Consider the following 27790-nt stretch of genomic DNA (forward strand, 5'->3'; position numbering starts at 1 on the left):
ATTGATGTGATGTGAATATTTTCCCAAAGCATTTTAGCATAAGGTTGCAACATTACAAAATGTGAAGAAAGCAAAACAAAGGGGGTATTGTTGAATGCACTGGAACAATATGGATAGCTAAAGTTGTTTCCATACTGATAAGAATTATGGCATCCACTATGAGGATAAAGATCTGCCCAAAAGAGAGATACAAAAATATGACAAAAGAAGAAAAATCCAGGCTATTTTCCAAAAAAAGGTGCTGTGAGATGCTGTTATACTAAAGTGTGAAGTCAGTGCTGTTTAGTTTATATATGCACTTTGTTTATAGCCGGGTTCCTCAATTAGTTTTTACCAAGGGCCAAATTCTGCCGACAAAGCAAAGCCAAGGGCCACCGACCACAATGCTATCGCCTCAGTGTTTGCTCTGCTATTGTTGTTGTTGTTGTCACGAATCACAATATAATTATTCTGATTTTATTTATTTTTCTTATTTTAGTTTTCTCATTAGTCTGCTTTATTCAAGCAATTATGAGCATTTTTGTATTCAGATCCAGAAAACTAAAGAACTTTGAATGGTGGATATTAAAAACAAATGAACAAACAGCAACTCTGGATCTCCATGTGTGACTGATCCTGCTCATCACCACACTGGATCTCTTCTCATCAATTCCCCTCATAGCAGATTCAAGTATTAGACCTATCAGCATTCATATTTTATTGTTCTTACTTGGATCAAAGTAAAAGTATTAACTGGCACGTACTCAGCGTTCAGTGAGAGAAGTGACGGCGACGGGCTGAAGCAGTACCTCTGATGTTAGGGCTACAGTCCTGAGACGCTGATCGAGATGCGCACTGGACAGCCTGTTTCTTGATGATGTGCATCATAGAGAACGAGGACTCACAGATGTTAGTGGATGGGAACATTGAAAGAAGGAACATTGTAGTAATTCTGCTGTTCTTGAATTTAGCTTGAGAAACCACTTTTGTCCAGAAGTCGCTCACACCACACCAGCCTCCTTGTGTTGCTCTCTGACATTTCCAAAATCTCCAGCTGCAAGGATGAAACCAGGCATTTGGCCTCAGCATTGTCCATCAGCTGGGACTGAAAATGTCTGTCTTAGGAAGAGGAGGAGTTCACTTGACTGATTAAAGCTGAAATTCTCTGCCAGTCTCTTAACCGGTCCTCTTGCACCTGGTGTTTCTCGCAATACTGTTGTAAATACGGAAAGTGCAGCTTTCTCCCTTGAAGATCCCGCTCAAAAGGGTTAAACCGCTTCGTACATGTCAGCAATCGTGTGGTTCTTGCCTCGCGATTGCAAATTAAGCTGATTTAGGTGAGACATGATATCGCACAAAAAAAGCACGAATGTCACTCAAAAACCTCAGAAACGTCTCTGCCTTTGGCATTGAAGGCTGCTTAGAATTGAACAAAGTTGATTTTGAAGTTCACACACTCTTTCCACAACACAGCCCTCGCTCAGCCATCGGACAAGACCGTGTCGTTCTGCGGACCTTTCCTCCAGCAAGGCTCGGAAAAGCTGATGTTGCAGACCAGAACTCGCGATAATAAAGTTCATCAGCCTCATCACAGTATCTGTCTCGTTCATTTTTCCAGACAATTTGGCGCACAACGCTGATTTATGAATTATGCAGTGAAATGCTATTGACATCAGCTCGCCTGCTCATCAGGCCTCTGTGATGTCCAACCATTGACCCGTCAGTGACAACTGACACAACTTTGCTTAAATACAATCCGTTCTTTTCAAAGAATTGCATTAGTTCGTTTCGTTAAAAATGATTTCTCCGGTTGCACGTCCTGTTATTGGTAGCAAACAAAGCAGCGGAAAACCTTCCCATCAAAAACTCTGACGAACACTGACAGCTGTTCAATGTCGGTTCGGTCGCAAGACGAGTCTATTGCAGGTCTATTGTACTTCGGCTTTCATGTCGGATAAAAGATTGGACAGACACTCACCCGCCAGTGCCTCTGCTCTTCATGTTGTCGCACAGCCGGATAATGGCTCCTTCTGGAATAGGTGATTTAAAACTTCATCCACCTGTCAATCACACAGGTTTAATTAATTCAGCATCCGTGAACGGCTCTTTGGCCTGTGCCAGGTTCTGAGCCACACGTAGGGAAGCTGCGGTGCATTCTGCGGTATGGATGTGGTTTATGAATAACTACAACTGATTGCTACTGAAGCTGCTACCAATTGTGTTACCAAAAGAAATTGTATTTTGCACAAAGCTTTTTTGAGACATATGTATGTAATTAAATCATGCAATACAAATATATACACTACCAGTCAAAAGTTTCAGATATCATTCTAATATGCGGATTTGATGCTCAAAAAACATTCATTATTATTATTATCAATGTTGAAAAAAGTTTGAAAACATTCTTTGATGAATGGAAAGATTTCAAAAGAACAGCATTTATTTTAAATACAATCTTTTGTAACATTATAAATGTCTTTACTGTAACTTTTGATCAATTTAATTAATCTTTGCTGAATAAAAGTATTGATTTATTTTATTACAAAAAAATTATTTATTTCTTATTGTAATTTAATTACTTAATTATTATCCCCCCCCCCCCCCCCCCCCTCACAAAAATATTCTTACTGACCCCGAAGTTTTGAAGGGTAGTGTTTAATGTTACAAAAGCTTCTGTTTCAGATAAATGCTGTTCTTTTGAACTTTCTTTTCATCAAAGAATCCTGAAATAAAAATGTAAATAACTGTTTTCAACACTGATAATAATCATAAATGTTTCTTGATCCTCAAATCCTCATATTAGAGTGATTTCTGAAGGACCATGTGACACTGAAGACTGGAGTAATGATGCTGTAAATTCAGCTTTGATCACAGGAATAAATTACACTTTATATTCACATAGAAAACAGCTGATTTACATTGAAATAATTTTGAACAATATTACTGTCACATTCACCGTCTGTCATCGTCCTGTCTGCACTACAGTTCCCAGAATCCTCCTTGTTTCCACACCTGAACTCACTCCCTTCATTACCCGCCTGTTCGTCATCATCATCATCTGCATCACCTGTCTTGTGTTCATCTGTCTGTGTATTTAAGTTCCTTCTGTTCACTCATCACTTGTCGGTCAATGTTTAATGTTAGGTTATCCTTGTTCTGAGCGCACGCTCCCTTTTGTTTGTATTTGTTTAATATTGAGAATTAAATCCTTGGAATCCTTCATCTTCGTGTTCGTCTCCTACTTCATCCACCCAGAAGCCTGACAGATTGACCGACCAAGGTAATGGATGAACACCTCAAATTCATCCTCGTGGCTCAGGAGAACCACGACATCCTGAGCTTTGCCAAGGAGTTTTGGCAGCTCGCCCTCTTAAGCTCTTTGAAGGACGAAACCCTCAGCACCCTGTTCTGGATCGGGGCCTCTTTCCATCGTCCTCTCAACCTCCCAGACACCACCGGACTGAGTTGGAAGGAGACGGTAACCCGGTGTCTGGAGAGTGTTGCGACCCGGTCCAGAACACCACCCAACCCAGCACTTCACGCCAGTCCAGCCGAGCCCGCACTTCACGCTAGATCTGCCGAGTCCAAAGCAGTATGCGCCGTGCCCGCCAAGCCAGAGACTGTCCGCCCAGTGTCTCCTGTTCCTGTCCTCAGCCAGAGTCCGGACGAGAAGGACTTAATTGACCTTTTTTCAGAGCTTCCTTCGCCGCTGGTCCTGCCCAGCTCAGAGCCTTCTTCGCTGCTGGTCCTGCCCAGCTCAGAGCCTTCTTCGCCGCTGGTCCTGCCCAGCTCAGAGCCTTCTTCGCTGCTGGTCCTGCCCAGCTCAGAGCCTTCTTCGCCGCTGGTCCTGCCCAGCTCAGAGCCTTCTTCGCCGCTGGTCCTGCCCAGCTCAGAGCCTTCTTCGCCGCTGGTCCTGCCCAGCTCAGAGCCTTCTTCGCCGCTGGTCCTGCCCAGCTCAGAGCCTTCTTCGCCGCTGGTCCTGCCCAGCTCAGAGCCTTCTTCACCGCTGGTCCTGCCCAGCTCAGAGCCTTCTTCGCCGCTGGTCCTGCCCAGCTCAGAGCCTTCTTCGCCGCTGGTCCTGCCCAGCTCAGAGCCTTCTTCGCCGCTGGTCCTGCCCAGCTCAGAGCCTTCTTCGCCGCTGGTCCTGCCCAGCTCAGAGCCTTCTTCGCCGCTGGTCCTGCCCAGCTCAGAGCCTTCTTCACCGCTGGTCCCGTCCAGCACAAAGCCCTCTTCACCGCTGGTCCCGTCCAGCACAAAGCCCTCTTCACAGCTGGTTCCGTCCAGTTCAAAGCCCTTTTCGCCGCTGGTCCCATCCAGCACAGAGCCTTCTTCACCGCTGGTCCCGTCCAGCACTGAGCCTTCTTCGCCGCTGGTCCTGCCCAGCTCAGAGCCTTCTTCGCCGCTGGTCCTGCCCAGCTCAGAGCCTTCTTCACCGCTGGTCCCGTCCAGCACAAAGCCCTCTTCACCGCTGGTCCCGTCCAGCACAAAGCCCTCTTCACAGCTGGTTCCGTCCAGTTCAAAGCCCTTTTCGCCGCTGGTCCCATCCAGCACAGAGCCTTCTTCACCGCTGGTCCTGCCCAGCTCAGAGCCTTCACCGCTGGTCCCGTCCAGCACAAAGCCCTCTTCACCGCTGGTCCCGTCCAGCACAAAGCCCTCTTCACAGCTGGTTCCGTCCAGTTCAAAGCCCTTTTCGCCGCTGGTCCCATCCAGCACTGAGCCTTCTTCACCGCTGGATCTGCCCAGCACCGAGCCCTCGTCGCTGGATCTGCCCAGCACCGAGCCCTCGTCGCTGGATCTGCCCAGCACCGAGCCCTCTCTGGTACCCGGGACTTTTCCCAAGTATTTTTTTGGGGGGGGCCATAGGGCTCCGTCCTGGCCACTCGAGGGGCCATGGCCACCTGAGGGGTCCTCACCACCATGGCCACCTGAAGGGTCTTCACCGCCGTGGCCACCTGAAGGGTCTTCTCCGCCATGGCCACCTGAAGGGTCTTCTCCGCCGTGGCCACCTGAAGGGTCTTCTCCGCCGTGGCCACCTGAAGGGTCTTCTCCGCCGTGGCCACCTGAAGGGTCTTCTCCGCCGTGGCCACCTGAAGGGTCTTCACCGCCGTGGCCACCTGAAGGGTCTTCTCCGCCATGGCCACCTGAAGGGTCTTCTCCGCCATGGCCACCTGAAGGGTCTTCTCCGCCGTGGCCACCTGAAGGGTCTTCTCCGCCGTGGCCACCTGAAGGGTCTTCTCCGCCGTGGCCACCTGAAGGGTCTTCACCGCCGTGGCCACCTGAAGGGTCTTCTCCGCCATGGCCACCTGAAGGGTCCGGACCGCCATGGCCACCCGAAGGGTCCTCACTGCCGTGGTCGCCTGAGGGGACATCACCGCCCTGGCCACCCGAAGGGTCCTCTCCGCCGTGGCCACCCGAAGGGTCCTCACCGCCGTGGCCGCCCGAGGGGTCGTCTCCGTCCTGGCCACGCCCACAGCCTGCTCCACCGTGACCACACCCACAGTCTGCTCCGCCCTGGAGGCTTCCTGCCTTGTCTCCCTTGCCTTGTCTTCCCCGTCAGCCTCCAGGGCGCCCACCCTCCCACCCCTTTGGTCTTTCTACGGCGCGAGGACGCGCCTACCGGGAGGGGGGAGTAATGTCACATTCACCGTCTGTCATCGTCCTGTCTGCACTACAGTTCCCAGAATCCTCCTTGTTTCCACACCTGAACTCACTCCCTTCATTACCCGCCTGTTCGTCATCATCATCATCTGCATCACCTGTCTTGTGTTCATCTGTCTGTGTATTTAAGTTCCTTCTGTTCACTCATCACTTGTCGGTCAATGTTTAATGTTAGGTTATCCTTGTTCTGAGCGCACGCTCCCTTTTGTTTGTATTTGTTTAATATTGAGAATTAAATCCTTGGAATCCTTCATCTTCGTGTTCGTCTCCTACTTCATCCACCCAGAAGCCTGACAATTACTGTTTTTTTTTTATTATTATTATTATTTATTTATTTATTTATTTTATTTTTATCAATTAAATGCTGCCTCGGTGAGCAGAAGAGACTTCTTTTAAAAACGTTAAAAGTCTTCCGATCTAAAGCGTGTGACTGTAAGTGTGGTTGAGTGCAGACTCAGAGAAACGTGTCCTCGTCAGGACTCTGAACACCTGCTGCTTTATTAAACTTCTGCTGGTTGGTGTGTTTGGGGAATGAATGTAAGGGTGAGATGGAGGAGTGTTGAGGTGTTTGTGCGAGCCTGGCTTCATAATTAATAACTCAGTGTTTCTCTGAAGACCCTCTCCTCTCTCTTTCTCTCTCTCTCTCTCTCTCTCTCTCTCTCTCTCTCTCTCTCTCTCTCTCTCTCTCTCTCTCTCTCTCTCTCTCTCTCTCTCTCTCTCTCTCTCTCTCTCTCTCTCTCTCTCTCTCTCTCTCTCTCTCTCTCTCTCTCTCTCTCTCTCTCTCTCTCTCTCTTTGGTTGGGTATTGTTTAAATTTTAGCGATTGCGATTCTTATCAATTCTGTTTCTGCTTATTAATTTCGATTATTAGTAACTGCCTTTTTCAATTCGAATTTTGTAAAAAAAAAACAAACAAAATGAAGTCTCCTCTCCTCCAATAAGCTGGTGTGTGTTGAAGTGTTTGGTGTGTGTTGGGCGTTCTGCCGTCGCATCATTCACATGTGAGCGTTTTGAGTCCAGAGAAAAGCACTACACAAATGTGACAAATTATTGTTATTATTATCATTAAAGTGGTGGAAAAAGAGGTGAGCAGTTCTCCAAACAGAACACAAGCTGACGTATGGCTAAATCCACTTTCCTCTCCTTCCTCACAAATCCAGATGTTTCCAGATTCACAATGTCAAATTTGGTTGCTAAACTATTATTTATTTATTAAACAAAGCTTGTGTCCCAATATCCACATATAATATAAACCTTCACATGCGCAAACATGTGTTTGCTGTTCCACCATCGGCACAGCTCTGCTGTACAACACACAGCTTTAAACAGAGCCGTGCAACTATTCTTATGCTGTCTGCGTTTCATTTTGAGCAGGCTGAAAATGTCAAAATAATACAATCTACTTTATTATATGTTGTAATATATAGCATTATCGATATATAGATTTTGCAGCTTTCAAAAAAATCATCTTCCCCCAGTAACACTCTTTCTCTCTCTCCTTCCTTCTGTCTCTCTGTTAGTGAGCAGGGCTGATCCGCTTCTGAAAGCCTCTGAAACACTGAGTTGAGTTCTGTGCTGTTTACATGTGTGTGTGCGTGTGTGCGTGTGTGTGTGTGTGTGTGTGTGTGTGTGTGTGTGTAGGTCTGTTAGTGAGCAGGGCTGATCCGCTTCTGAAAGCCTCTGAAACACTGAGTTGAGTTCTGTGCTGTTTACGTGTGTGTGTGTGTGTGCGTGTGTGTGCGTGTGTGCGTGTGTGCGTGTGTGCGTGTGTGCGTGTGTGCGTGTGTGTGTGTGTGTGTGTGTGTGTGTGTGTGTGTGTGTGTAGGTCTGTTAGTGAGCAGGGCTGATCCGCTTCTGAAAGCCTCTGAGTTGAGTTCTGTGCTGTGTGTGTGTGTGTGTGTGTGTGTGTGTGTGTGTGTGTGTGTGTGTGTGTGCGTGTGTGTGTGTGTACACGTGCTCCTGTAACCTCTACAGAGAATCAGTGCTTAAATCAAACGTTTCCCAGATATTGTTACAGTGTCGATATTTTGAAATCAAATATGTAGATTTTCAACATCTAATATAACCTCAAGTTTTACTCTCATTTAATGTCATTTTACAGTCTTTTATTTTTAAGCATTTGATGTAAAGAGGCTTGAGAGAGCTTCTAAAACCAGGATCATGTTTTTATATTGAAGGGTGTGTTGTGGAAGTCAGGAGACACACTTCTTTTACCAGAGCGCGCTCTCTTCTGTTCCACATGCTTACAATAGATGAAACTTTTTTTTTTCGGGACTCATTTTTCTGTGGGTTTCTTTAAGAGGTCTTCTCTGGTCAGCCTGAATTACATCCCCATGTTCGGGGCGGTGAAGAAAAACAGGAGCTCTCGCCAGAAGCAGACGTTTCCCGGGCCAGAGTTATGACTTACACTCGTCTGAGGCGCCGCTACTCTCACAGCGTCTTTATACGTCCGCATCAGGAGCAACTGGAAGCACTCGATCTTCCTGCTGATAGTTTAAGCCTCCAGAAATATTAACATTCTTACAAGCTTCTGTCCTAAGATCTATCTGAATTGAATTGAACATCTTTCCATCTCTTTCCAGTTCAGAAGACGTCTTGGAAACTCCCGGTAGAGTTCATCCACTGGGAACACTTTACAATAACGTACATTAGTTAACATGAACTAATAATGAACAATACTTCTACAGCATTAATTCATCTTAGTTAATATTAATTTCAACATTTACTAATACATTATTAAAATCAAAGGTTGTATTTGCTAACATTAGTTAATGCACTGTGAACTAACATGAACAAAGATTAATAAGTGCTGTAACAAATGTATTGCTCATTGTTAGTTCATGTTAGTTAATACATTAACTAATGTTAACTAATGAACGTTATTGTAAAGTGTTCCCCATCCATTCTTGCTTTGTGACATTTTTGCAGTTGCTGTCTACTTTATGAATTATTGAAGGCCATACTTCACCGTTCAGATCATAGTGTGCCAGAGCCAAAATAAACCACGCTTTATTTTTATTTAATGCCTTTGCTACAGTCGTCTAATAGCCCGGTGATCACATGACCCGAGAGAGACGTCCCTGCCTCATCAAACTGTTGCTGTTACTGTCCAGAAAGTGCAGCTGCAAATATGAATATTAAATGATGTTTGATAAATACTTCATCTGAGTGATGAATGGCAGATGTGCGTTCCCAGAACTGTGTGGTCTTCTCAACACACACACTTCATCTTCTCCCACAGCTCAATCTCATCTTTCTGGCGGTGACGATGTACAAGATGGTGAAACACTCGATGTCTATGAAACCCGACTCCAGCAGACTGGAGAACATACGGTAAGATCTCACAGCTCAACTTATCATCATGATCGCTCTATTCAAAGTGGCAAGACTTTAAAGGGTTAGTTCACCCAAAAATGAAAACTCTGTCAGTAATTACTCTCCCTCATGTTGTTCCAACCCCGTCAGACTTTCGCTCATCTTCAGAGCACAAATTAAGATATTTTTTATTAATCTGAGAGCTGTCTCACTCCTCCATAGGCTTCTATGTTATTGCATCTTGCCGGCCCAGAAAGTTAAAGACATTGTTAAAATAGTCCAAGTGTCTACGGTGTTTATCAAGTGATGAGAATACTTTTTGTGCGCAAACCCCCCCAAAAATAACAACTTTATTCAACTATTCTCTGTGTTTCTGTGAGTGAGTTCACGTAGTGTAACAGCGCGGCGCTTCTGGGTTGTACATCAGAACGGTGGCTCACTATTGGCCGACGCTGGTCATGCGTGTGATGCTGGCCAATAGTGAGCCTCCGTTCACTACGTACACTCCGTTCACCTGGTACACTACGTGAACTCACTCAGAGAAACACAAAAAGCCTAAACACTCTCAATAATCCGGCCGTTTGGGTTTTCTGAGCAATATCATGTCATAATGCTCATGCTCCGCCCACGACCACTGACGGACTGTCCCGTATTAGCATATTTCCCGTATTAGCATATTTCCCATATTAGCATATTTCTTCCCTCAGCCATTAGCGCACCCACGGGGACAGTTGCTCATTATCATTTAAAGAGACAGAGCTGTTTTGGAGGAGGTAAAAGGGTGTTGTTTGCACAACCATTGAGGAATTTTAACCAAAGTATGTTACAAACTTTACATGAAGACCCGAAAGAATCACACCAACTTTGAAAATGTGCATCCGATGACCCCTTTAAAATGATGATTGTGTGATTTGTATCTCCACTCTCATCTGGGTTTTGTGCGTTTCTAAGATAGAGGTTTCATCTGGATCTGTAAATGCTCCAACACGGCTAATAGGGGTTCATGGGAATAATTAGAGGAAGCATTAACTTTTCAAGCAGCGGGTTATTAGCACATTGCTTCACTTCCTGCAATGTGATATCACAGTCTGACCCGCTCATAAACATTAACTCCATGCATGTTTCCAGATGGGCCGTGATACGCAAGATGTTTTATTGCACCCAGAGTCATGATAAATTCTAAGAAATCTCTCCTCGTCGTGTCCGTTTGAAGGATCATCCGTTCAGGACATGTGATCCACAGGAATAGTTGCAGGAATCTCTGCTGGGAACGAGTGTGGTGATAAACTGCCGTCTTAGACTCGTCTGTATCTGGGTGGTCTAATCGTTGGAGTGGATTATATTTATATAACAAATCATGCTCTTTTTTTTAAAAATCATTAATTTGTGTGTTTGTGTATTCCGTGTAAAACTGAGCAAATGAATGCAATAGCTAATCAAAGGCAATTAAAACACTGCGAGCGAGGAAATAATCTCACATCAGCATGAGCCGCTTCACTCCTGCGAATGCTCTCGGTACAATCAACAAGTGCAGAAACACTGTAAATAATATTAATCAATGCAGACAGCGGGAACACTTTACAATAACGTTCATTAGTTAATGTATGTATTAGCTAACATGAACTAACAATGTGCAATACATTTGTTACTGTATTAGTTCATTTTTGCTAATAGAAATCCAGCTGTTCATTGTTTGTTCATGTTAGCTCACAGTGCATTAACTAATGTTAACAAATACAACCTTTGATATTAATAACATATTAGTAAATGTTAAAATTAATATTAACTAAGCTTAATAAATGCTGTAGAAGTTCATTCTTAGTTCACGTTAAGTAGTTAACTAATGTTATTACACGGCTCTCTTGCTCTCTCTTGTTTCATACAAACGCTCTGCTGCCATTTTGTGACTTGTTTTTGCTGTTGGATTATGAGATACAAACAGGTACGATTTTAAAACAGTTTGATCTGAAATCAATGTCTCTTATCCTTAAAATTATTAATGTGGTGAATGCTGTGTAATAAGTGGAATGACTGTATACCGTATCTCTTAAATGTTTGTCTAGTTTGAACTGAAACTGCTCTCTCCACTGAAGCTTTGCGTTTAAAGAGCTAATAAAACATTTAGACTCAGATCAAGATTTCATGTCTAATTATTTACTTATGTGGCAAGTAGCCGTGTAATGAGTGGGATAATGTCCATCCAGCCGGTTGTTATCTCAGAATAAACCCCTTCGGTCTCCGCTTATTTTGAGAGAAGCACCGGCTGGAGGTACATTATCTCTTACTTAACTAATGAACCTTATTGTAAAGTGTTACCAGAACAGCTATAAACTAGTTCAGAAAGGCACACACAAAGCTTGCTGTGTGTAAATATGTACAAACAGAAGCAGTTGATTGGCTGATGAGTCTTACAGTCTGAGAGTAGATTGTAATCATTCACTGGAAACTTTTTGCTCACACTTCGCTGGTCGAGGAAGAAGCCACCACTCGTCTGTACACTGATAACATCTAACGGACACAAGCGGGATTGGAAAGAGAGCGTAAATACATAAGCAAATAGAGAAAAATGAGAAATAAAGGGACAAAAATGTACTGTAATCAATAATTGTATCCCTTAAAACTCATCTTTGATCACCAAAATGACATATTTAAATGTTTTATCTTTAGAAAAATTATTCATGCCTTGAAATATCTTGAATGTAACTCGACACCCTTGCCTCATTTAGTATGCGCGGTTCTATGAATATGCAAATGAGCCCCGCCTCCACTCACTCACTCAGCTCAGAGATCCACTGGTTGACGATCACACGTTGATCTGATTGGTTACAAGGTAGTTTGTGACGTCAGAAACACCAGCGATTTCAAAGCGTGTTTTTGAGACTGTCTTTGGTTCACTGCAGTTTTAAGGAGGAAATACTCAGCAATGCTGTCGACTTATGAATTTACACATGATTTGTCTTAAAGCATATTAAAAACACCACATAGACACATAAACAACATTAAAAGCTGGATTTTCACCACAGGGATTAATGTTTTGAGCCGTTGCGCTGGCAGAGAAGGCTGATATTGTCTTTGTGCTGTTGTTTCAGGTGCTGGGTGTTCGGCGCGTTCACACTGCTGTGTCTTCTCTGCCTGACGTGGTCGTTTGGTCTGCTCTTCTTGAACGACTCCTCAGTCATTATGGCGTATCTCTTCACTATCTTCAACACCTTACAAGGGATGTTCATCTTCATCTTCCACTGTCTTCTGCAGAAGAAGGTAAACCAGAGACCGCCTGTGAAAAGCTTCATCGTACACCTCACTGAAGGCTGCTTGAACGTATTAAAGGGGGGGTGAAATGCTCATTTTCACTCAATCTCCTGTTAATCTTGAGTACCTATAGAGTAGTATTGCATCCTTCATATCTCCAAAACGTCTTTAGTTTTATTATATTTAGAGGTGAAAGATTGGCTGTACCGAGTCTTTCCGGAAAAAACCGAGCGGCTGGGGGCGGGCCGTGTGGGCGGTGTGCTATAGCTGTGCTAACTGATCTAACAACAACACAGAGAGACATTTGAAGTAGTTTACTCACCGTGACTGCTCGATCCTTAAGCATTAGACGATCTGCAAATAAGTCGATCTGGGCTTTGTTTATAAAACAATCATCGTCGAAATGCAGGGAACAAAGAGTCGTGCACAACCTCCGTTGATGCTTCGAAAAAACAAACTCCATCCACTATTCCCTTAACGCTGGGTTCTTTGGGAATCTGTGCAGGGTTGTCTTGCCCTGCCAACCAAAAACCCACTTCTTTGGTGACATTGACTTCCCTAAAGCCGAGCAGAGCGCTTTGAGGTAACGTACTGCTTTCGCTCTCTTCTCTCTCTGGTCTGCGAGTGCGCGCGCGGCCGCGGAGAAGTGCCCTTAGGACCCATATAAGGAAATTCCGCTCTATCTTACGTAAGACAGAGCCATACTCGAAAAAAACTTTCCGAAACTTGTGACAAACCGGAAGGAGTATTTTTGGAACAAAAATACTCCTTCAAACGTACAACTTAACTTTTGAAACTTTGTCCATGTTTAGCATGGGAATCCAACTCTTTAACAGTGTAAAAAACTCAGTATGCATGAAACAGCAATTCACCCCCCCTTTAAATATTGATTTATAATGACATTTTCTTGTTTTCCTATCAAGTTAAACTAGGCTTCTTTGAGCTTATGGTTTAAGTTAAAAAAATTCAAGCTTTTCATTAAAAATGTATATAAGTATGTACATATAAATAGCCTTTATATCCTTTCACACCATCAAACAATGCAAAAAAGTGAAACATCTTGCAGAAAAACGCTCCTTTCACACCAAGATGGAAACGAATGTGCGTAAGGTCAAAGGAAACGCAAATTCACACTCGTACAATAGAGGACACGACACAAATAGGGTTGGTGTCACGGAGTCTAAACGGTCTTTGGTGTTTTATGCCTCCAACGTCGCCTTCCAGGCAGCGAGGGGATGGGTAGGTTTAAGGTTGAGGGTAGGGTTAGCTGCCTCTATGAAGATGAATACAACATCAACTTTAAATGAAAGCAAACCATACCCAAACTCAGGACAAGCAGAACTGAGAACACAGGAACTAAACACTCATTAAAGTTCATTAATGACAAACAGCTCAACAGAATGACCAATCATCTCAGTAACCATGACAACTCACAAGTGGCGGGAAACTAGAACAAAGGAAACATAAACATTTTAATCAGTTCTCATTTTTATAAATTGACATTTACCAATTTGTGTAATTTAAGTGTGTAATTTAAATGTTTGTATACAAATCAGTATACAATGTTGTATACTTTGTAATATTGTTACACTGTAATTATACATTTAAGTACTGAGTAATATTAATTAACTACATGTACTTACTATAGGGTTAGGGTAGGATTAGGATTTAGTTTAGGGTTAGTTGCATGTAATTATGCTTATACCATGGTCTGGGTGAATACTCGATTCTGATTGGCTGCAGGGTGTCCATTAAAAAGTGATAGAGGACACCTAGTAAATAAACCGTCAGGCGTAACCAGGGAAACCAAGTTATTGTTTGTAAAAACTTTAGATTTCGATTGTAAAACTAATTAAAATATAAACTAATGTTTTAAAAATGTGTTATTTGGCAAGTGACCATGGTGTTAATGCCCTTCGAGGTGTCCATTGTCAGGTATTAATGGACGACGGCGAGGCGTGAACCGTCCGACGCACACCTCGTCGGGCATTAACCCTTACATAAATTATAGTCATTTCTATACTAACTACATGTAATAAGGACACTGTAAAATAAAGTGTTACCGATTATTTATTTATTTTCTTGAGAAGATTTGCCATGTACTGTACCTGATATATATCCAGAATCATCAGTATCGAATGTGATGGTGAAAAGAGTGTCAGTCTCCAGTCCTAGACACAAACTCATCATTCCTGATATTAAAGTAAACCTCTAGTTGAATTAAAGTTCAACACTCTCATTTCAGCCAGAAACAGAGAAATGAAACAGGCGTGATATTTAACACTAGTAAATACAGTGAGGTTAAATCCATAAAGTGTATTTGTATTAATTAACATATTTAATTATTGCAGGTGTGCATAAAGTTCCATGTTTATACTTGCCTTTTTTTAATTAATTTGAAGCAATATTGAATCTTGTTTTTGCGCTAGTGAGACAAGTGAAGAACATCTGTTGCAGAAATCAGCATCTGTCTGTATTTAAGCAGCAGGTTATGGCATATTTCACTACGAGAGTGATTTAAATGAGTTGTTGAACTCAAGCGTTGAATCTGTGCATGCTGTATTTACACTAAAGCTGAGATAAATGTTAAATCTCACACAGGGCAAAAGCATGAATGTTTGAGGAATATTATGCAAACACATGCTAATGCCTTCAGTTCAGAGGCTTCATCATTTATTGGATAGTAATATTCTGGCTTATTCTCAAGACTTCAGTGTGGCAGTGCCATCAGAGCTGAGCTTGGAGTCAGTTGCTTTATTTGTCATAACACAAATTATGAACAAAATGAACTTGTTTTTTTATGCATTTTATTTTTACTTGATCTTTTTTGCATTGTAAATTTAAACCTGTTGCTGCAGTTCAGCCTTTTTTGCCAAACAATTTTGTCATGAATCGCTTATCCAAGTTTAGTGTTTTGTTGTTCTCTCATAAGTGTGTATTATGCTGATGTTTTGTCACAGGTGCGTAAAGAGTACAGCAAGTGTGTGCGTCAGTCTCAGTGCTGTCGCGCTCTTCCGTCTGAAGGAGCTCACGCTGCTAACAAACCCTCGGGCTCCAGGTCCAGCGCGCGATACTCGTCTGCCACACAGGTACATCTACACCACAGGTGTCAAACTCAGTTCCTGGAGGGCCACAGCCCTACACAGTTTTGTTCCAACCCTGCTTCAACACACACACACCTGCAGTTTTCAAATAAGCCTGAAGGACTTGATTAGCTGATCAGGTGTGTTTAATTAAGGTTGAAGCTAAACTCTGCAGGGCTGTGGCCCTCCAGGAACTGAGTTTGACACCCCTGATCTACACCTACATCTACACTTATGCATTTGGCAGACGCTTTTATCCAAAGTGATTAACATTGCATTTCAAGTACACATTTACATTGTTATCAGTTCTTGCTTTCCCTGGGAATCGAACCCATGAGCTTGGCGTTGCGAGCACCACCGCTCTACTGTTTGAGCTACAAGAAAGCATCTCATTCGCCATCCAAAGCTACATCTACTGTATAACCTCTCAGGCTCTGTCTTATGAACACAGGGTCCTGGAAGCCCACTGACCTGCGTAATGTTATCCTGATCTACAGTGTTTGCCAAGCCTACCTGTACAGACAGTGATGTGGAAATGAGCTCATTTAAACCACATCTAAGGGTTTCATACTCTCATCCTTTTTTATGTTTTTAAAAATATCTGCTCACAGATGATCCTTCAGAAATCATTCTAATATGGTGATTTGAGGATCAAAAAACATTCATTAGTATTATTATTATTATCAATGTTGAAAGCAGATGTGTACAATTTGTTTTCAGGATTCTTTGATGAATAGAAAGTTCCGTTTCATTTATTTGAAATATAATCTTTTGTAACATTCTAAATGTCTTTACTGTAACTTTTGATCAGTTTAATGCATCCTGGCTGAATAAAAGTATTGATTTCTTTGATTTCCTCTCCAAAAAAAAAAAAACATTCTTACTGACCCCGAAGTTTTGAACGGTAGTGTTTAATGTTACAAAAGCTTCTGTTTCAGATAAATGCTGTTCTTTTGAACTTTCTATTCATCAAAGAATCCTGAAATAAAAATGTAAATAACTGTTTTCAACATTGATCACTGAAGACTGGAGTAATGATGCTGTAAATTCAGCTTTGATCACAGGAATAAATTACACTGCACTATATATTCACATAGACAACAGCTGATTTACATTGGAATAATATTTAACAATATTACTGTGTTTTTTTTGTTGTTGTTTTTTGGTATTTTTAATAAAATAAATGCAGCCTCGGTGAGCAAAAGAGATTTCTTTCAGAAACATTAAAAATCGCACCGATCCCAAACTTTTGAACGGCAGAGTACGTCACAAACAGTCATAACCTAAATATAATTTTTATTTACACTAATCAGCATTATAATTCAGTATTATTAACGTACTTTTCTCAGCATCTGTCACTCGACGTTTCATTTTGAGCCAGACACGAGCAATTCAGTGAGTCTTGCTCCGACCGGATCATGATATCAGTGAGAGGTTGACAGGAGAACCACTGCCGTTGGGATCAGTCCAGTTCACATTTAATATTATTGAAAACTATCCGCTCGATCGTATCCTATTTCTTCTGTTCCAAATAATGAGTAACTGTTTTATATAACTATAACGTATAAAAAAAACTGTGCTTTCTTTAAGGGTTTAGCGTGTGATTTCAGACACAGCCCGAGACTGTGAAGCGCTTTGCTCGTTCTGCATGAATATCATCTGTATTAAACACTGAACGTGTGTGTGTGTCGCCACAGAGCCGCATCAGGAGGATGTGGAACGACACCGTGAGGAAACAGTCCGAGTCTTCCTTCATCTCTGGAGATATCAACAGCACTTCCACACTAAACCAAGGTGAGCGATCTAACCTGGTGACCACTGAGCTCTCACACACACTACTGGACATTTGCAGACACTCTTCATGTTGACTGTGAGTCGGGTGTTTAGGAGGAAGTTTTTCTTGTATCTTAGGATCTTACCATAGGGTTTGGCTTATGGTATGTGCGAGTAATAATGCACAATTGTAAGAACATGTAGTGAAGGACACAGATCATTAAGAAATTATGGCGATTTATTACAGAATGATGATCTATATACGAACTGCTGAAGTGAGGACGTTTGCTGAATGCAGTATAAAAATTGCTGATATATATGAATACAGATCAAATTGTTTGACATAGATCCACACTGAGAACATCGTATTAATTTCAAATGTACAACTTTTTTGGCAACAGTTTAGTTAAAGCCTTTGTGTGTTCATTAGGTGTTTATTATAATGCATTATATCTTTTCATAAGATAAGATCAGATTTTTTAACAACGAATAGATGAGTATTATAATATATTATCACTGAGGTTACAGTTATTCATGAGATCATCTACTGCGTTATAGGGTGCATTACAAGGCATAATTAATGCATTAAAACAAATTAAAGTGTGACCTAGTAATTAAATTAATAATTACTATAATTTTGCTTCTTCAGCTCCAGCAGCAGATGAAAGAAAATACAAAGTGAGCAATGCTTGCAATGACCATAGATTATTTAAAAACTGAACACTTTCTTTCTAGCAACACAAGTGATGAAGATACATCTGGTGTCTCTTTTTTAACTGATATACTGTTTCCATCTAACTAGCGATTTTATCAGCCTGTATTTTATAGCACTGCGAAGAGTATTTTTTAGGTTATTCCCATCGCATGCTACTACATACAGGTTTGTAAAAATTAAAAAGAAATAAATCAGTTGATAGTTTTCTGTCACATGGCTGGCACAGAGTCCAGAAGAGCAAAGCATCCATCAACTGCAGCACAGGCCTGTCAAGCCCCATCTGTTACCAGCCGTCACCTCTCAGAGGAGGACAAACAAACCTGTGAACTAAATGCAAGTTTTTTACCTGCTTAAGCATTTTAGTCACTCAAAACAGCGGGACTAAAACACTTAAAGGATTCGTTCACTTTCAAAACAATTTTTGCTGATAATTTACTCACCCCGATGTCATCCAAGATATCCATGTCTTTCTTTCTTCAGTCGAAAAGAAATGAAGGTTTTTGAGGAAAACATTCCAGGATTTTTCTCCATATAATGGACTTCAATGGCAACCAACGGTTTGAAGGTTCAAATGTCCGTCTCAATGCAGCTTCAAAGTCTCGACACGACACAGTCGAGAAATAAGGGTCTTATCTAACAAATATTTTTTTTTGTACTTCATTCAACAGTTTTTGCTCTGGTACTGAAACTGGTACTAAGAACTGCAAAATTTGACTGGTACTGGTCCTGACTTCTGAAATGTTGGTAGCACTTGATTTTACAGTCCTTGTACATACTATGCACTTAACATAGTATGTACAATAACTGGGTAACAACTAAGTACTTAAAAGTGCAAGTACTAAGTACTATAAAATAAAATGCAACTGAAATTTTGTTATCATGACAACCCTAGTATATTATTAGTATGAATTATTATAATGATGCATGCAGGGAAGCTGAAGATAGTAGACTCAGGCTCTCACAAAACACTAATAAGTTTCATTCTGACACAAAAAGTAAGCAAACAGGCAGTGCAAACACATCTCAACATAACTGAGACTGGACCAACAGTGAAGGCGAGCGTGAGGCTTAAATAACACACTGAAACGAGCTAATAAATGACACACAGCTGAAACCAATGAACTAATAATGACGTAACCATGGAAACTGAACAAAGGATCATGTGAAACTCAGACATGAACAGAACAGAGAAACAGATCAAAAACAAACATAACTCTGACAATTATGTGTTTTAACATCACTGTCTTTCTACATTACAGTTCAAAGCTGTTATAAATGTCTGGGGGTCAGTGGGGGAAAGCCTGGTTTGGGCGTTCCTGTAAGGGTGTGACGTCTATTACAAACTATGAATAGTAGAATGTGTGGCTTTAAATGCGTAATTGGATATTTTTTTGTTTAATTTTCAACTTTCATTGCATTGGGATGGGTGCAAATCAAGTGAGGTTCTAGTGGGATCAGGCGACACTAATAGTTGCAATGCAAATAGTCACTTGTTTTTTTTTTGTTTGTTTGTTTTTCGACCCAGGACGCTTAAAAAAAATCCATTATTTAGGCTTTGCAAAAGTGTTGGTGTTGAGAGGATGATGTTCAGCTCTGAGCGAGAGCGAGAGTGTGTGTTCGAGTCGTTCTTATGCTCAGCTATGATGCAGGACAAGTTTGGCTTCTCCAGTCGTCTTTGCTGCTGTCAGACCCTGTTTACACTAAGATGTGTTTGGGTGGATCGGATCACAAGTAGACCAGGGAAACACATTCCCGTTTACACCTGGTGTTTTAATCCGTCTTCTGTCCACTTTCACCCACTTCTGTCCTGATTTCTTCGAGGGGAGGGTCTGTGGCCGGTGAATGTAGTGTCTTTTCAGATCTTTCAGTCTAATGGACGAAATAAGCTCGTGCAATTTACATATGAACACGACCGGAGACGACAGAAGAACACACAGAGAGCTTCAGCTTTAGTTTCTGCTCTGATAATCTCAAGACCAGCCCAACGCTGTGAGTGAGTGTGTGTTAGAGATCAGGAATGATGAGAAAACATTGTGTTTGGTATGTTTTTCCTCTTCAAACCAAACTTGGGTCTTCAGCCGACAGTTTAAACCCCGTCTGGCTCGAGCTCTTCCCATAATGTTTATGCATTAGATCAGTAGACCGAGAGGAGACGGTCTTTAGTGGCTGTTGAAGACATTCGATCACATGAGCGTTTACACTACGAAAGCAATCCGGTCGAATGTGTTTTCAGCTAGATCTGGAAGCGGTGGAAACTGGACAAGTGTATCTAGCCTCGTCCACCTGTGATCCGATCAACCAAACGCATCTTAACACCAGTTGCCATGCCTAGTTTTCAGATGGAGTGTTCTTGTAAGCTCGTCCCAGTGGATGCTCACACTGGTGGTGTTGAGGAGAGATGCCCTGATATGATTGTAAAGTGCTTTGAGTGTACAGTAGGACATATGAAAGCGCTATATAAATGCCTCATTCAGTCGTTAACTGAAGTATAATCTAAAAACATTTCTCTGTAATTTGGCATGGTGAACGGTTGCATGCTGTAAACAGAGACATGAACGCCAGTATCAGAAAGTCAAACATCATATCAGTTCTAGAGAATAATGAAGAGACATTCTTGTTCACGTCTGTCCAAGCACAACATTTGGTTCTGTTCACTTTCTGAAATGTGGGATCAGTCAACATTTGTTCTTCTGATCCACTCAAAACTTGTCTCGGACCGCCTCATGTAATCCTGTTTTCTTCTGCTCTGTTTTCCTAAAGCTCTCTTCTTATCTCATGCTCCTCTCTTTATCTATTCAACAGGAATGACGGGCAACTATCTGCTAACTAACCCTCTCCTCAGGCCTCACGACACTAACAGCCGCTATAACAACCTCCTGGCGGAGACCCTGGTGTGCAGCGCTGCGTCTCCTGCAGGTGCTCCACGGGCCGGTCCGGTCCTCCGTAACACACACACGCTGGGCCCAGATCACTCGTCCTTTCTAAACACTTCATCTTCAGATGCATGACACTCTTGCTTTCACCTCTAACTTATTATTCACGCTTTAAATTCTGTTTTTTTGTTTTGTTTCCTGCTTTATATTGTTCGGCGCGCAGCCAGCGTTAGCGTTATATCAGCAGGGTTATTATTATCATTAACTAATACTATTATAAACATTTATGTTTATTTAAATGAATGATGAAATCCTTTAAAAACATTTGATTTTCAGCTGCATGAAACTTTTGCTTTTTCTATATTACCATTACCTCCTATTTATTAGTTCACGCTTTAAATTCTGAATTATTTTTAATTTTACATTCATGCTTTATATTGTGTCCTGCTTTATGTTGTTCGGCGTGCAGCCTGTGTTTGCATTATATCAGCAGGGTTATTATCGCTAACTAAAACTATTAAAAACATTTCTGTTCATTAAAAGGAAGATGAAATCAAATAAAATATGACGATTAGTTGAAAAACTTAAACTGAACGTAAATGAGAAATTTTGCCTCGGCAATAAACTGAAATATGTTTAAGTTGCAGTGCTAAAATTATTAACTGTAAATAAAAAAAAAACTAAAACTGAAATAAAAAGAAATGGCAATATTTAAGAAAAAAACTAACAAAATGGCAAAAACAGATAATAAAATGTTGGTACTGCAGCCAAACAAACTCTCACTGAAAGCGAATTTTTTTTAGATTTTAGATATGAAGCTCAAATTTTGAACACAACTTGTTTAGATTCATGATTTTGATTTTCTTGCAGTCTTCGAGTAAAACATGATTTTGAAAATATATATGTCATATAAAAATGTTAAATAGTATTTTTGTGCATTTTGCATAACAATACACGTAAAATTCTGTAACTTTTTTTAAGATTTTTTTTTTTTAACTTTTTTCACTTCAGCAATAATCTGCCAAGAGTCAAACTTCAGTCTGTTGCTCTGAAGCATTCAAGACGCATGACAGTTTAAGTTGGACATTTAATGTGCAGGTCTATGCTCAAAAAGTGAATAAATGGATTATAAATACAGCGTAAATATAATTTAGTATACAAAAACAAAAAAATATGAAATAAAAAAAACATTGTCAAACTTAAATATAGTACAGTAATTTCATTGACCAAAAAAGAAATAAAATGGGGTAATATTTGCCCGACAGGTGCAGAGCAGCAGAGGGTTAAGGCTGATACCGTTGCACTTCCACATCCTGCATGTATTCAGCGTGTTGTGAAGCTTATATACAGTGACGAATGGATTTAAACCATGGGCTCTGTAGAAGAAAGAGAAATGTTTCGTGTCTGTAGTGCCGATGTTAGAGAGTGTTATGAGCAGGATGTGCTTTTGATCGCTTCAGATCCAGACACAGAGAAAACAATGCCAGACCTCCTTCATGCAGCAGAACAATAGATGTGTTAGATGAGGAAAAGACACACTGATGAGTCAGTATTTGCCATTTCATATTAGATTATCAAAAAAATCAAAACTGCATTTGATCAACTTTTTAAGCCATTTCAAGGATAAAGCTAAGTGATGATCTACTGTAGCTCCAACAGTCTAAGTAGACCCGAATTTAATAAATTATACACACAGTCAAACCAAACATCATTCAGACACCAGATATCATTTTTGATATTTTTTTACTAGTGTGTGCAGGACACTATAGTTCATTTATGTAAGTGAGGAGAGCAAAATAGTAAACTCTGATATATTATACCAAAAAATTCTTCATACAGTGACTACCAGTAACATTTATAACAATTTGGGACCAAACATCATCATTATTCAGACACTTTGAGCTGATCATGTTTTGCTGAAGTGTGTTTTCTTTAATTGCTAATGCTCTTTTCACACACAGACTGAACAGAATGAAGCATTGCTTGGTTATTGGTTGAGCTAAACTGGTATTATCTAATTGTGTAGTTAAATTTAACAGCTGACAGATATTCAACATCATTCATGTGTGAGACAGTCTAACAGAAGGACGGACAAAACCAGTCAAATATCAACTGAGTTCTGCTCATATTTCATCAGGGATGGGCAACTTCGGTCCTGGAGGGCCACTGTCCTACAGAGTTTAGCTCCAACCCTGAAAAAAATCACCTGCCTGTAATTTTCTAGTAATCCTGAGGACCTTGATTAGCTTGTTCAGGTGTGTTTGATCAGGGTTGAAGCTAAACTCTGTAGGACAGTGGCCCTCCAGGACCGAAGTTGCCCATCCCTGGTCTAACAGAAGGACGGACAAAACCAGTCAAATATCAACTGAGTTCTTGTCATATTTTATTACCATTTTCTAAACTATAGCGAATAAACTGATGATGTGAGAAATGTTGAAGGTGTCGGAATAAAGTTTGGTTTGACTGTATATGGTAGATATTTTTTAGATGTAAAATGAGGTATTCTGAACTTCAGCAGTTTTGTGGTAGAATATGCAAACTTTCCAACTGTGAATCTCTCTAATAGTGTAGACGTACTGACTCCGCTAATTAAGTCGAGTTGTGTGAGGGCCGACTGCAGTGTGCACGCTCTGTGTGATTCCTGAGGTAGAAGAAGTGAACAAAAGAAACTCTTCAGTAATTGCGTCTGAACAGAGAAAGAGCCGAGACCTTCGCTCTTAGACGAACACCAAGAGCAGAATAGCTGAGGCCGTCGTGGACTGATGCATGCGGACATTTCCGACAGCGAACAATCAAAGATCTGGCCTGGCTTTTCTCCCAGAATCCCTGCTTTCTGTCCGCATCTGTTGGCCAGGCTCTCCAGTCTGGATTAAACCCTTCGCCAGGGTATAAACAAATGCAAATAACCTTGGCTCAGATGATGTTTTCTGCTTGTGTGCTTTATTTCCGTCCCCCTCGGTCTCGCTCAGTCCTTTGATGCCTGTTTCACGCTCTAAAACCAGACTCTCCTTCTGTCTCCGCAGAACACAGATATGGTTTCCACATCCCTGCTATCTGATGTTATTAACATCCGTGCTGTGCTCTGCATGACTTTCTGCTCTGTCACCAATTTGTTTTTATTACTCAAGTAACACTGTTGATATTTCGTACCTCTTTGTAATTATGACTGAAGATGTTTATGCTTTCATGTAGGCCTAAACCGTTTATTTTTAATTCATTTGATTAACTTGTCCTGCATTCAGTCTTCTGAAAGATTCACTCACTACTGAAGAATATATATATATATATATATATTAGGGGTGTCCCCGACTAAGGATTTTCATAGTCAAAAATCAAATTAAATTGGCTAAATTGCCTGTGTGAGCACTCTCGAAGTACAGCACAATATCAATGCACTGAAAAACAATTACTTTACAGAATTAAAATAGAACAAAATATGCCTTTCTAATAAATAAAAATACAAAACGAAAGTCAGAATCAAGTCACAAGGTGCAGAACAAATGTGTGCAAACTGCCTGTTAGCCTCATTTTTAAGTCTTCATGCGTCTTTTTTTTTTTTTTAAATATGACTTGGGCAATTATGCTATGAGGCTAACGATATATTAAAAACACAAGCCACAAATAGTTAAATTAGATAACCCTGAGTGATCAATAAATAAAATAAAAATAAAGAAATTATTAAAATAACAAAAATATAGCCAGAATTGTCAGCTTTTGTCTTTTTAACTGCAGAGACAACAATAAACGCTAAAGTGGAGTGGTCTTTTTAGCTAAACATGTTCACAGCATCCAGAAATCAAATTAGAAATGTTTTAAAATCACTTTTACCCTAAAAAAAAATCTAGTCTGTGTTAGTTTGAGTGTTTTCAAATATATATATATATAGATTAATAGCATTGGTTAAACACATTGGCATTTTATTGATGGCACTTCTGTCATGAATCAACGGCTGGAATAATCTTTGAGCCAAATTAAAATATTGATTATATTTTGTTGACTATTTATGACTCTGTTTGGGAGCCATTCAAAATTTAACTGGGACATACATTTTAAATTTCGATTTCTGAATTTAAATGTAATTTGAATTGGGAAGAAGAAAAAAAGAAAAGAGAAACATTACATTTCTCTGGATCATCTTAGAGATGTTTCTTCACTTTGATTGCAGTAAATCTGTGACGAATTGAATTGAATAGACATGATTTATAAAAGCACACAACTGTCTGTATAAGGTCTCACAGCTGAAAAAGCATAATAGAGTAAAAAGCAAGTCATGAGTCAGAAACTGAGTCCTGCGGAGCTGAGAGACAGCATTGTGTCGAGCACAAGAGCACAGCGGCCCGCGTTATTCTTCACTGAAAGAAGTCTGGGACACCCAGGCCTGCCGGACACAGTGGGAAACAGGAGAGTTCAGTGAGAGAAGCAATGTAGAGGAATTCAGATTTAAAGAAATTCATATCGTTGCTCTGAGTGTAGTTTTAATACTTAATGAATAATTCATAATTACTCCATAAACAAATTGATATTAAGAAGTGTTCGAAATGCTACAAATGAATGTTTACTTTATATACATGTAATATATCGTTAATAAATTAACTTGTTTTTATGGACGGGGTGTATTCTTATGTTGGTTATAGTTCAAATCACTAAAATGCTAATCGATTTTTGTAGCTGTTAATAGTTTTGATCATGTTGAACCTGATTTATGTCATTGCAAATTTGTTCTCAATTTGCTTGGGCAATAATATGGGCAAAATTAATTATGTAATGTTTCATCACAGATATCATCTTGTGGCGTATGGCCAATTGAAATCAAATTCAAACTCATGAACTGAAGTAAAAAATAAATAAATAAAAAAGCCCATTTTTAAATGTAGATTTTTTCACAGTGCTAAATTAGGGGGAAATACAATCATTTTGATTCTGGCTTTCAATGTGTAACTTGAATATTTGTTGATTACTTTTATTTGGTCTAATTGTAAGTGAAAGTAAAATGTGTGGTGGATCTTGATGGACTGAATTCAGACGTCTGTAATTTGCAAGCTTTTCTGCTTGATGATTTGTCACTCTTCTGTCTTCGCTGCGACTCTCTAAAGAAGGCGTTTGTTTGACTCTTTTTCTTTTGGCACATGGGCAGTTCTCAGGTCATCTAGCCTGAGCAGACACACATGATGTGAGTGTTTGCACAAACATGCCTCCATTTCTCCTAAGTTCAGTACACACACTTGCAGCATGTTTTGTGTGGATGTTTTTCGCTGTTGCATCTGGCATTCATTTACAATAATGGCTCTTTTTGTGTTTGTGCAAGAGGTTTTTTGGCGCCTTTTAACATTCTTTCTCTCTGTGCTGTACGGTTTACGGACATCAGTTTCTGGAATGCTTTGTTTGAACAGTTTCTGTCTAGTGACATGCATCTCTACTCTTTCAAAGAGGACCTATTATACTTAAATGTTGATTATTTTACTCATATTCTCCATTGTTGCGGCTCCTCTCTTCCCAGTCTGTCAGTAACGCTCTGTTTACTTCCTGTCTCTATGAAGCCCCTCCTTCTGAAAAGCACACTGTGCTCTGATTGGTCGGCTGGAGCAGTGTGTTGTGATTGGTCGAGCGCTTCTGGCGTGTTTGGGAAATGTCCCGCCCCTTACCATAACCGGCAGTTTCAAACATCAAACAGCCGTCGCCATCTTGGTAGCGCGTCACTCCCGGATAACCGAAACAGGGCAGCGAGGCGGATTAGCTGAGGTGACGTGATGCTAACAGACAGCAGACAAACAGCTAGTGGTGACATCAGCGGCAATCCACCTGTCAATCAAGTGGCCACACCCTTAATTATGCAGAACTTTAAGGCTCAATATAATTTAAACGCACAAGTTATAAAAAATGAACTCCCCTTCACAGTCGTCATCATGAAGGGCAAAATTAGCTATATAGACCAAAACCACATAGAGATGCAGGCTGTAAACATATACTTTTTTCTGTTGTAAAGTTGGGCATTTTGACATGGGTGTCTATGGGATTGACTCTCTTTTGGAGCCTGTCTCTAGTGGCCAGGCAATGAAGTGCAGTTTAATTCAAGAGAGAGACCGGGATGTTGCCGCTTGGTTTCAACCTCCCCTTCTCTCTCTTGAAACCAACACGGAAGTGAGTTAAACTGCAATTCATCGACTGGCCGCTTGAGGCTGGCTGCAGAAGTGAGTCAAATCTGTATCTCCCCCATGTTAAAATTACCAACTTTACAGCAGAAAAAAACATGTTTACAGCCTGGATCTCTATGTGGCTTTGGTCTATACAGCTAATTTTGCTCTTCATAACAACTGTGAGGGGGTGAATTATTTTATAACTCATCCGTTTAGTTGATTAATATTTAAAGTTCTGCATAATTAAGGGTGTGTCCACTTTTGAGTGACAGGTGGATTCCCGCTGATGTCAATGCTAGCCGTTTGTCTGCTGTTAGCCGCGTCACTACTCACTTCACCTCAGCAAATTTTAGCTGCTGAACTTGCCACCTCTGCAGTGTTTGTGCTTTTTTCGGGATTATTTCATACAATTTAATACACCCATTACTTCGCCCACGGCTTTGGATTCCGTCGTTGTCGTCGAGTATCGTTCGAGAGAACAACCAGCGCTGTATTTCAGTTGTTTTCCTCTGTGAACATGCACTAATGGATGTCTGACAATTTCATTGCTTTTTGGAGTTTTCAGATTAAAAAACGTCAATAAAGGCTCGTTCGTTCTGCCCTGCCGGAACAGATTGATTATAATATGCTTATGTACCGTCAGATGAAATCCTGCAGGTGTTGGCGCTTTCTCCGTCCATGCAAAAAATCCTTGAATGAGCGCGGATTTCTAGCGCATTTACTTGAACTTCATAGGTAATACATCTATGGTTTAACCCATTTGAGAGGCAGCCAAAATCAGAATTTAAAATGGACTGAATAAGCTCTCCACGAACTCGACGAGCGATGCCGCGCTGACGGACCATAGACTATAAAAAAAGAGTGACTGACATGTAACGTTATGCACATAATCACTGTCACACACACTCTCTCAGAGTAATAGTTACTGCATAATACATTTTCAACTAGCAGAATAGTACAGAATCACGATACACAGTCTCACTTGTAGCCATGTCTTTTAATAATATTTCGA

At 40.8% G+C, this 27790-nt stretch overlaps 2 protein-coding genes across 9 annotated transcripts in view; both read left to right on the forward strand.

Annotated features, from left to right (window-relative positions):
* The window catches only part of LOC307161663 (NLR family CARD domain-containing protein 3-like), a 339467-nt gene that overhangs the window by 225624 nt on the left and 86053 nt on the right, over positions 1–27790 (forward strand). The gene's annotated exons all lie outside the window — the stretch shown is intronic.
* adgrl2b.1 (adhesion G protein-coupled receptor L2b, tandem duplicate 1) overlaps positions 1–27790 on the forward strand; it is a 124020-nt gene that overhangs the window by 93230 nt on the left and 3000 nt on the right. For 4 of the 8 annotated variants that reach the window (XM_079876248.1, XM_079876250.1, XM_079876249.1 and 1 more), the window contains 5 exons: positions 8878–8969; positions 12041–12209; positions 15161–15289; positions 16981–17077; positions 20574–20687. In XM_079876248.1, the coding sequence (XP_079732374.1) occupies positions 8878–8969; positions 12041–12209; positions 15161–15289; positions 16981–17077; positions 20574–20687 (601 nt within the window). Of the gene's footprint in view, positions 1–8877; positions 8970–12040; positions 12210–15160; positions 15290–16980; positions 17078–20573; positions 20688–25778; positions 25815–27790 lie in introns of all 8 variants that reach the window. The other 4 variants (XM_079876252.1, XM_079876253.1, XM_079876254.1 and 1 more) reach the window with 2 other exon arrangements.

This window comes from Squalius cephalus (assembly GCF_949319135.1).
Source record: "Squalius cephalus genome assembly, chromosome: 7".
Lineage (NCBI taxonomy): Eukaryota > Metazoa > Chordata > Actinopteri > Cypriniformes > Leuciscidae > Squalius > Squalius cephalus.